Source organism: Pongo pygmaeus, chromosome 13 (genome assembly GCF_028885625.2).
Source record: "Pongo pygmaeus isolate AG05252 chromosome 13, NHGRI_mPonPyg2-v2.0_pri, whole genome shotgun sequence".
Classification (NCBI taxonomy): domain Eukaryota; kingdom Metazoa; phylum Chordata; class Mammalia; order Primates; family Hominidae; genus Pongo; species Pongo pygmaeus.
In genome coordinates, this window is record NC_072386.2 from 84,377,258 (window position 1) to 84,388,608 (window position 11,351).

The following is an 11,351-nucleotide window of genomic DNA, read 5'->3' on the forward strand; positions in this document are numbered from 1 at the left end:
TGCCCAGGCTAGTCGCGAACTCCTGGGCTCAAGCAATCCTCCCGCCTCAGCCTCCCGAAGTGCTGGGAGTGCAGGCATAAGCTACTGCGCCCAGCCTGTTTCTTATTTATGACTTGGACCTGATTATACAGGAGTGTTGTGGTAAGTAACTGGGACAGTGCATGCTGAGAACTCATATGTGCTGAGCCCTCCAAGAGTGGCTGTCACCATCATGAACAAGGAGCAGTCACAGCACCTTCAGCCCCTCAGGGCCCATCTTGTGTCTTGAACATATTTGATGCTGGGTGCCTGCATGCTGAATAGGGGCTGAGAGTGTGGGGTGTGGGTTTTCACTCCTTCCTCCCTGCTCCCCATGGTCTCATGAGCATGTCTAGCAGTGTAACACACCCATCTTTTTTGTGTGTTTGATACAGAGTCTTGCTCTTTCACCCAGGCTGGAGTGCAGTGGCGTGATCTTGGCCCACTGCAACCTCCGCCTCCCAGGTTCAAGTGATTCTCTTGCCTCAGCCTCTTGAGTAGCTGGGATTACAGGCGCCTGCCACCAGGCCCAGCTAATTTTTGTATTTTTAGTAGAGATGGGGTTTCACCAGGTTGGCCAGGCTGGTCCCGAACTCCTGACCTCAGGTGATCCACCCTCCTAGGCCTCCCAAAGTGCTAGGATTACAGGCATGAGCCACTGCGCCCAGCCACACCCATACATTTTACCATGAACCTTCACATCTATAGGACAACCTCATCTGTGAGGCAACATAGCTTGCCAGGAAAGGAGAAAGAGTCATATGGAATGTGACACATTGCAGCCTTGGAAAGGTTATCCTACCTCTCTGTGCCTCAGTTTCTCTGACTTAATGAAAGCTAGTTCCTTGAGCCTCTTAGGGCTGTGGAGATGAAATAAGAGATAACACATGACAATGCCGGCCCAACATGGGTGCTCAACTAGTGCCCCTTGTTCAGACTGGCTGATCCTCCAGGAACCCCCAGGCAGGCAGGCGAGACAGGCACTGAGGGCTGGGAAAGGCCAAGTCACAGTCCACAGACTGGCGATGCCCAGGATCAGAGAAGAAGGGCTGAGAGATGGCCTCGTTCAACACACATGAATGAAGGAACAGGAGAGGCCAGGGGCTACCTGCCTCAGATGGTCCAGCTGTGGTGGGGTGGTGGCCCTATCCCCCAACTCCTCCCTGCTAACCTGAGGCCAGGATGCTGTGCCTAGGAGTAGCTGGATTTTAGTAGGTTCATCTTCTCAATTACATAGGACCACAGACTCTTTCAGTAAAGAGCCAGAAAGTAAATACTGAAGACTTTGCGGGTCATGCATGGACTCTGTTGCATATCTTTGTTTTTGTTGTTTTGTTTTTCGCTTTTTGTTTTATACAATGTCTAAAAAATGGCCAGGCACGGTGGCTCATGCCTGTAACCCCAGCACTTTGAGACGCCGAGGTGGGCAGATCACCTGAGGTCAGGAGTTCAAGACCAGCCTGACCAACATGGCAAAGCCTTGTCTCTCCTAAAAATACAAAATTAGCTGGGCATGGTGGCACATGCCTGTAATCCCAGATACTCGGGAGGCTGAGGCAGAAGAATTGCTTGAACCCAGGAGTCGGAGGTTGCCGTGAGCCGAGATCATGCCATTGCACTCCAACCTGGACAACAAGAGTGAAACTCTGTCTCAAAAAAAAAAAAAAAAAAGAATCTCAAAAATCTAAGAACCATCTTGGCACACGAGCTGCAAAGAAAGGAGCTGAAGCTGGATTTGGCTGCCTGGCTCCCCGACATGTCCTGGAGCCCCTGAAGCACTCAAGGAGCTTCCTTGCTTCATCCCTTGGAGGAAAGCCAGGCCTGGCCATGGTGCTATTGTGACATGGCTCCCAGAGCAGTTTCAGGCCTGTTCTAGCATCTGGCCAGGGCGGCAGCCTGAGAGCCATGGAGCCGCTGGGTGCAGCACTGTCCTGCCCGTGTGCATGAAGCTGCTTACATTGCCTGCACTGCTGCTCTCCTGTTCCCACAACTTCTGCAAACAGTGCCTGGAGCTGATCTTGGTTTGCCAGAATTGCACCCAGGTCCAGGGACGGTTCTGTTATCCAGTGTGTAGGCAAGTAAGAGGAAAATTAGGGCCCTTTCACTCCACGAGGGAGCAGACTTCTTTCTGGTCTGCACTCTTCAAACCCTGGCCCATGAGAAAACTGGGGACTTTGGGCCCCAAAATGAAGACCAGCAAGGCAGACCCACATCTCTGAAGGGTTGTGAGAGGGCATCAGCAGGGGAGGACAGGCTTTTCCTTTAGGCTTAGAAGATCCATTGGGACCCACAGGGAGGAGCTACAGGAGGATGTACATTGTGGCCTAAGGTTGGAGAGAACTTTCTCACAGAACAGCTTGTTCAGTATGCGCTGGGGTAGGTAGGGCCATTTATTAGCACTTGCTAGGTGCCTTGTCACTGTGGTGGAAGACCAGAGAAGCAGAGCTGATGAGGGTTCAGACTTCATCCTTTAAGGAGAGATGGACCACACATATAATGGGAGACCCCACAGTGCAGGTCTGCAATGCACCGCAGGGGACAGGAAGGCCACACGGGAGACACTGCTGCATAGAATCTACAGTAGGACTGACGCTGATGGAGAGGGCAATCTAGGAAGAGACAGTGGCAGATACCAAGGCCCGAGAAAGAGGGCCTAAGAAAGGAGGTGCTTAAGGGCTGGCCCAGAGATCAGGGAGGCTTGAGCATAAGGTGCTGTGGGAGACACCTGGGGCTTTAGGGTACCCACCCGAAGGGTAGGTAGGACATATTCCAGGAGGCCCTACACATCAAGCAAAGGGCTTTGCATTTTATCCTGTAAGCAGAGGGGAGCTAGTGACGTATTTTAACCTGGAAAGGGTCATCATAACGTTGACTTCTGAAAGCACAATGTCACATGCTCTCATGGAAATGCTTTGTGTAACATTTCACCAGCTGGATTGTAGGAATCATGATTGGTGTTGCTCCAGGCCCTTTGGATATTTGTGGAAGGAAGGAAGAAAATCTAGAAGGAATAGGTTGCAGGCAGAGGAATCCTGAGGGGCTGGAGGGCAAGGAGAGAGACAGGCGGTCATCACCTGGCTTTTGGGGGAGGGGTGCCATGAGGTGACTGCAGAGACAGGGGCAGCAGCTCAGAAGCACCACACATTTGGATGGATCATTTTATTTGTCAACCTGGAATTTTCACTTATTTGTATGTTTATTTTTAAATCATATCAAAGAAAGAGTGTAGAAAAGAGTTTATAATGAAAAGCAATGCTGCCATCCCACCCCTAGTCCCACTCTCCAGAGGCAATCTCTCCCAACTTTTTCTACTTCATTCTTCCTGCAGTCACCACCATAGCTCTGAGTATGTGTTTATCTTGCCATTCTTCACCCACTGGTTTTAGACGCTACTGGCATTTGCTGCCTCTCCGACGACTGAGCTTCTCGTGCACAGCTCCTTCCTCATCTTCCCTCCCTGAGCAGGTCCATGGCAACCTTAATTTCTCTATTGTGATTTTAAGTTATGCACCAAGCAACTAGAGAATTCACCCTCTGAAGCTCCACTTTCAGAGGTGAGGTGGTCCTTGTCCCCTGCCCTGCTCTCTGGCTTTCCTCATCCCAGGTGACAGACACACAGGCTCCTCAGACTCTGGGAGCCCATAAGGAACCTGCAAACGGCACAGGAAGTGCACTGGAGGTCTTTGCAGAAATTTTGTTGAGCCTGGATTTGGGGGTTGGGCAGGTCACACAGGTGCGGTCCCAAGAGGGTTGAGCAGGAGTAGCTGTGCGTCCTCACCCTGACAGAATACAGAGGATCAAGCGGAGGGACAGTGCTGGGATACGGGCTGCACCTGCGGCCTAGAAGGGTGGGAAAGAGCTTTGGATTGATTGAGTAGAGGCAGAGATTTGAGAAAGGAGAGAGGGAGAGGACTGGTGTGCCCAGCTCTGAAGGCGACCCTCTGGGACATTTTCAATGCTCTTCAGTTTTCTTTGAAAAGAAAAAAGGCCCAGATCCCAGGCGCTGGCCCATTCATCTTCCCTGGAGTATTCATTCTGCTGAATCCTGGAAAAGATTTATACACCAGTGGCATTCTGTAGTGAGTGTTATGCTGGAATTCAAACCCAGGTCCACCTCTTTTCAAGACAAGTTCTTTTCTCATTTCCGAGGCACCAGGGAAAAGAAATCACTTCCCTGCACTGGTTCTGTTGGGGCCAAAAGATCAGGAGATGATTGCCATTGAAAAGGTAGTTTGTTACTCAGAGTTCCCAAGAGGAGGGAGCCCCCCACTACGCAGGGCCACATGGGGAAGCCCCAGGGTTCATCAGGAGGCAAAGGGAATGGCAGGGAACTGTGGTCCAGGGCCTTTGCTGTGGTTTCCACAGGAAGAAATGGGGAGGGGAGGGTAAGCAGGCTAAAGACTGGCTAGTGCGAATCATTTCAGTGGGCTCTGAGGCATAGGAGCTGTGCCTTGCTCTCTGGTAATTAGGGCAGGTGGACAGTGGCCTGCGCGTGAGAAGGTTGGATGGTTGGGGGTGTGGGATCTGGGTTGGTTGGTTTGCATCTGAAAAGCACAGTCCCAGGTGAGATCCTTTACTCTGTCTAAGAGTTGGCTAACCCTGGGAGGGCAGGCCCCAGGTGCCAAAACATCAAAATACAGAAAATAAAAGACACTGCGAGCCCTGATCCTTCATTCTCTGCACTCCATTGGCATATACTGTGCAGTCATTGACTGTGAGCATTTGTCTTAGCACTGGACTGAGTTTCTGTGGAAGACAGAGTAGGTCCTAACCAAAACTCAACGGACTGAAGGAACGCAGGTTCCAGTTTCACCTGATGGAGTTTGTAGTGACTTTCACAACAGATGCTGGTAACAGGCCCACAGCAGGGCCAGCCTGGAAGGGTTATCGTACAGGGTTCTCACAGTCACTTCCTTCTCCAGGTCTTGTCAGCCTTCCCCAGGTCTTGTCACATTCCCCAGGAATGTGAGTTCTTTCCTCCTCCCGGATGGTGTTTTAGTGACCAGGAAGGGACATATTTCAACGTCCCCCAAAGATGAGGTGGCCTTTGGCCTCAGGAATTTGCCACAAACTCATGTGATCTCTGTGTTTTAGGACATTTATTTGAAGGGCAGGGGAACAAATGGATTGCAGGGAAACATCCTGGCTGAAAATATCTTGGAAAAGCTTAAGGAAGTACTTGAGACACTTCACACTGGGGAGCAAAACCAGCTCGCTCAGATGTGTGAAAAGCGTGCAGAAATCATGAATCTGGTATTAAATTATACTTTTTAAAATTTTCTTTTTGCCTAGCTGCCCAATCTGTCAAATTACTCGGTAAGCCTACATAGTTGAAACCAGATGTTTACTCAGGAGTATAGTAGAGGATTACTTTCCAAATCCACAACCCAATGCTAACTTTATTCTTGATTTGTAATGTGGAGCCCAGAGACGATTGTGTGTGTGTGTGCGGGGGGGGCGGGGTGCATGTGTGTGGGGGGGGTGCGTGTGTGCGCATGCATACACACACATGCAGTATTCAGCCCTGCAGCCCACAGCAGGGTTGAAGGGGTCACATGTAGAAGGGCTCAAACAGGTACAGTGATTTATGAGATTTATGAGACTCCAGCCACCCTCAGTCATCTTGGAGAGAGGGTGCGGTAGGATGAGACTGGCGAACTGGCTATTCCTTCTGTTGCCTCCCAAATGGCTGGTGAGGAGTGACTCCTTTGGAGAGCAGAGTGTAATTCTGGCGTTTGGATGCTCAGCACACGTTTTCCGCACAGTGTGCCATATGAACCCTTGATTGTTTCTGCGCAATGCTCTGTACATTGTACATTTCTACACACATATCTACAGTGTGGCTTGTAGAAAACTAGATGTGTTCTACAAGACACTCCACATTCCCTTGCTAAGGGATCTTCAAAGGAAATTTTAAGGTAATTTTCCCCTTTGGCACTGACTTTAGGATGGATCCTTCTGTCAGATGGGATACCCCTTTAAAAGGCTTTAATTCTTTGCTGTTCACAAAGCATGTTTACAACCTTTAGCCTACTTGACTCCCCGAGCAACCCCGGAGGGGCAGGAGAAGGCAGAGTTTCCATGTCTCATAGATTAGGTAGCATCAGCCACCAGCCTTAGGGGCCTCATCTAGGTTGCTTCGTCTTTGCTAATTATCAGGTGTAAACTAAGTTGACAATTTTTTTTTTTTTGAGATGGAGTCTCGCTCTGTCGCCCAGGCTGGAGTGCAGTGGCGCCATCTCGGCTCACTGCAAACTCCACCTCCCAGGTTCACGCCATTCTCCTGCCTCAGCCTCCTGAGTAGCTGGGACTACAGGCGCCCGCCACAACGTCCGGCTAATTTTTTTGTATTTTTAGTAGAGATGGGGTTTCACCATGTTAGCCAGGATGGTCTCGATCTCCTGACCTGGTGATCCGCCCACCTCGGCCTCCCAAAATGCTGGGATTACAGGCATGAGCTACCGCGCCCGGCCCCCTAAGTTGACAATTTACTTGGAAGAATTCAAAAGCATTCATGAGACTTCATAATTCTGCCGTAACTTGAAACTCTGAAGCCAACTCCAAAAGCAGAGATGTGGCTCTGAAAGAGGCTCTGGAAGAGGGTCTCCTAGCTCTGAATCAGGTCCGCCGCAGTAGGGCAGGGTCTCCCTGAGATCCTCTACCCTCAACCAGCTACCTGGGCCACCGCCTGAGCCACTCCTCTCTTCCTTGCAGCTTGCACTTCTGCTGAGATCAATGACACTGCTTGGGACAGGCTAGGTCAAGCCCCTGAGGTGCAATTACATATTCCTCTTTAGACTATGCCTTTAAGAATTGGTTTAGTTTTTCACAAGTTTGCTATGGTTCTGCCTCATCTTCAGCAGTCACCTCTATGGTGTTCATTCAGAGCCTGCCCCTGAACTGAGTAAGGAAGGGGTGGAAGCAGAAGAAGCAGGCACGGAGGATGGCTCCTTTTTAATCCCCTCCATCTAGAAATGTGCTCAGCTTTCAGTCCCGTAGTGGAGCTCACTTTGTTTGTGAAGGTCCTTATAATATTATCAATAGCTACCAGGGGTTTAATGTCATCCAGGTGTCAGGCACTACTCCAGGCATCTTACGTGTATCGCCCTATTTAATTCTCACGGCAGTCCTATGAGGCAGGTGGTGTGGTAATGTGGGAAAAGCTCTGACCTTAGACTCAGAAGGACTTTGTCTTCTAATCCCAGTGCTGTCCCTTCCTGGCAAGTTATTTGCAGCCTTCTGAGCTTCCTCACCCATAAAACCGTACTATTACAGGCTGGGCACAGTAGCTCACACTTGTAATCCCAGCACTTTGGGAGGCTGAGGCGGGCAAATCACTTGAGGCCAGGAGTTGGAGACCAGCCTGGCCAATATGGCGAAACCCTGCCTCTACTAAAAATACAAGAAATTAGCCGGGTGTGGTGGCACGTGCCTGTAGTCCCAGCTGCTTAGGAGGCTGAGGCAGGAGAATCACTTGAACCCAGGAGGCGGAGGTTGCAATGAGCTGAAATTGCACCACTGCACTCCAGCCTGGGTGACAAAGCAAGACCCCGTCTAAAACAACAACAAAACAAAACAAAACAAAACAAAAACCATACTATCTAAAGCAAAGAGTGGTTGTGTGAGGATTCCGTGAAATGTGAAATAACAACATGCGCTTACTAAATCACCACCAGACCATCCTAGTACTATCATCACCTCTGTTCTACACACACCAGGGTGTCCTGTGCAACTGACTTTTAATACTTGCTTCACACATTCACAATGGCATCAGCCTGGGTAGGGCAGGTCTCTAGTGCATAGGGTTGGAAAAGGAAGGAAAGAAAGTTTCACTGACTTTTCTTTTCTCAATCAGATGTGCCTAAGTGATGAAAAGCCAATATGCAGGATATTCAAACCCTCTGGGGACTACAGTTCCTACCAGGTAGCCAAGATTGCTGATGTGTACACAGAGAGGAAAGCTAGCTTTGCTGAGGACATTCAGCAGGTACTGCAGAGATCTCAGAGCACAGCCCAGGAAACGGAGGTATGGCTTGAATGGTTCCTCTCCTGTCCCCACATTAACAGGAAGACAATGTTTGGTTCTGGTTTCAACAGTTTTCTCTTCAGAGCACTAGGCCAACAAAGGTAGTGTATAAATGCAAAGGAGAAATCATACATTGCATTCTCTAGAGACGGGTTCCCCTCGAGTCTGTCCTGAAACATGCCAAGTTTTGAAATGTGCACCTTAAGAACTGGGTCAGTACTGATTGCTTTCAGGACTTCAAAAAATGAACAGTTAATAGCCAATTAATTTAACTTCCCTGAGTTCAGAAGATGGAGCTAAGAGTCTAGGGAGACCAAAGCAGTTAGAGTACATAGGACAGAGTTCAGAGAGATGGTTATACAAACAGAGATCCTGGAGACCTGTCAAGGGTCTTCCTTGAGTACTCAGCAGTGAACTGATCAGCATATGTCTGTGAAGACACTACCCAAGGTCAGACAAGGAAACATAAAAATATTGAGGGAAGAGCACCTGATGCTTGCACAGGACAAGGAACAACGCCCATTTCCACAAGACCGGAAAAACTCATACATCATGGAACACTGGGAAGAGTACTCAGAAGGTCTTGCCTCCGAGTAGTCAGGAATAATTAGCCCTAGATGGACCACTGCTGTGGACCCACCTAAAAAACAATAAAAGCAAGACCTGAAAGGATCGAACTCTTTCCAAGTACCTCCACTGCATCCCATAACAAAATTGAAGATTTATAGGAATATGAAAATATCCAGCTCCCAACCAAGTAAAATTCACAATGTCTGGCATCCAATCAAAGATTACTGGCCAGGCAAAGAAGCAGGAAAACAGTCTATAATGAGGACAATAATCACACAATCAAAATCAAATCAGAACTGAGACAGATGTTAGAATTAGTAGATGAAGACATTGAAACTTATTATAATTATATTCCATATTTCAGAAAGTTACAGACAGAAAATATAAAAATATTCAAATTAGATCTACATCTATGGACTCAAAGATTAAAATTTTTAAAATTTTTTTTATTATTTTTATTTATTTATTTATTTTTTTGAGACGGAGTCTCACTGTCTCCCAGGCTGGAGTGCAGTGGCGCAATCTCGGGTCACTGCAAGCTCCACCTCCTGGGTTCACGCCATTCTCCTGCCTCAGCCTCCTGAGTAGCTGGGACTACAGGCGCCCGCCACCACGCCCAGCTAATTTTTTGTATTTTTAGTAGAGACGGAGTTTCACTGTGTTAGCCAGGATGGTCTCGATCTCCCGACCTCATGATCCGCCCACCTCAGCCTCCCAAAGTGCTGGGATTACAGGCGTAAGTCACTGTGCCTGGCCAGGATCCCTTTCTTAGCAGGCAGGAAACTGAGATCCGAGACTACCCAGCTAGCAAGAACCAAGATTCTCCTGGGTCTGTGTGGCTTCATTGGTGTGCTTTCCCCTACTTTTTGCTGCCCCATCTGGAAAGACCTGATCATGGGGTGATGCTGGTACTGGGTTTTATTTATTTTATTTATTTTTGAGAGAGGGTCCTGCTGTGTCACCCAGTCTGGAGTGCAGTGGCACAATCACGGCTCACTGCAGCCTTGACCTCCTGGGCTCAAGGGGTCCTCCCATCTCAGCCTCCCGAATAGCTGGGACTACAGGCATGTACCACCATGCTCAGCTAATTTTTGCATATTTTGCAGAGATGGGGTTGTGCCATGTTGCCCAGGCTGGCCTCAAACTCCTGAGCTCAAGCAATCCACCTGCCTTGGGTCTCAAAGTGTTGGGATTACAGGTGTGAGCTGCCATGCCCAGCTTGGTGCTGGGCTTTAGGGGTGAACTGAAGATCACCAGTTCCGGAGTATGAGATCTTGACTTTTTCTAGAAATATTAGAATGGTTGCATCTGAGATTTCATTTATTTCCCTCTAAATTATTCAGGTGATTTCTTCCATGCGGCTATTCTTTCAACAATGATCTGCATTTGGCTGTAGCAGAAGTCCATGAGCAGTGGCTTTAAAAACTTAGGGGTTCTATTTTTTTACTTTAATGAAATGTCCCAAGGTAGGAAGTCAAGGCTGGCTGGCTTGGGAGCCGTGATGCTCCAGCCCTTTTCTCTCGGCCATTTGGTAGGTGCTCTTGTCAGCACATAGTCACAGGATGGCTGTCCCATATAGGCATCCTGTCCATGATCCCGGCAAAGGGAAAGGGAAGGGTCAAGACTGGTCCCAGGGGCACATACCCACTTTTAAGCAGCTTCCTAGAAGCCCACCTGACTGGATTCTACTTCTGCTTCCATTGCACACCTGGTTACTCCCAATGTCAAGAGAAGCAGGAAATGAATGTAGCATTGTTAGCTGCCCACATTGGTTCCCCCAAAGAATCAGAGTTCTTTGGGTAGAAAAGAGGTGAAAAACGGGTAGTGGGCTGGCAACCAGCAGTGTCTGCCAGGCCTGGGGCCTCCCTGCCTCAGGGTGGAAGCCCAGGCAGAGCAGAACCTGTGGGCCGGAGGGCCTCCCTGCAGGGCTTGCCTAAGTGTGTGTTAGTGCTCCCTTGGCAGGACACAGAGAGGCTCATCAGACCTGTCCACCAGCACCACCAGCACATGGACCATGATCAAAACCATCGGAAACTGCCTGATCAGCGGCATCCACAGCCGCAGCCACATGGTTACCTCAAAGCAGGAGCTGGAGCATGCCTCCGAGTTGGAGAGGCTGCAGTGGGTGGCCCGGGACCTCGCAGCCCCCCGCCAGCTCTGCCACCAGATGCTGAGGCTCCTGCAGCAGCACCGGAATGCGATACAGTTTCTGGAAGAAAGGACAAAAAGTTCAGGACGGAGATGAAGAGGTTCATACAGGATGGTATGGTCCCCCAGGTCCCTGAAAAGGACAACGTGTCTATCAGGCACTAATTTCAAGAGCTCATTAAAGGAATAGATATTGCTGGCTTGGTCCTGCTTGAGTTAGCCCAGGCGCTGGCCACCGTGGCCAGGCTGCCCGAGGCCTGCAGGACGGGCAGGGCCACGCAGAGAGAACTCTTGGAACAAACGCTCTAGGAGATTTTATGCAAGTCAGAGTTGGGCTTGCTGCCAAAACCGAACAAAGAGGCAAAGCTTCCTGGGGACCCATGTTATTCCTCCTCCACTTCCTCCACTGGTGTGTTCTCCACACAAGGAAGTGGGCTTAAGTCTAGGGAATCAACAGCGTAAAGTCATATTTTGGCCTCAAAATGTCAAAAACTTTGATCATTTTGCCTGTAATTTGAAAGTTGCTAGACTTCACTTCTTAAAAAGAAAAAAAAAACAAACTTTCCACATTGTGGTCTCTCTCTTGATT

The 11,351-nt window shown here is 49.2% G+C and overlaps 1 protein-coding gene across 1 annotated transcript; it reads left to right on the forward strand.

Moving 5' to 3' along the window:
• Window positions 1-1,887: 1,887 nt before the first annotated feature.
• On the forward strand, window positions 1,888-10,859 carry LOC129043517 (tripartite motif-containing protein 54-like). Its single transcript, XM_054500188.1, has 4 exons — window positions 1,888-2,096; window positions 5,113-5,271; window positions 7,874-8,145; window positions 10,577-10,859. Exons 1-4 carry the CDS (start codon window positions 1,962-1,964, stop codon window positions 10,857-10,859), a joined length of 849 nt encoding a protein of 282 aa, XP_054356163.1. The 5' UTR covers window positions 1,888-1,961.
• Window positions 10,860-11,351: the final 492 nt, after the last annotated feature.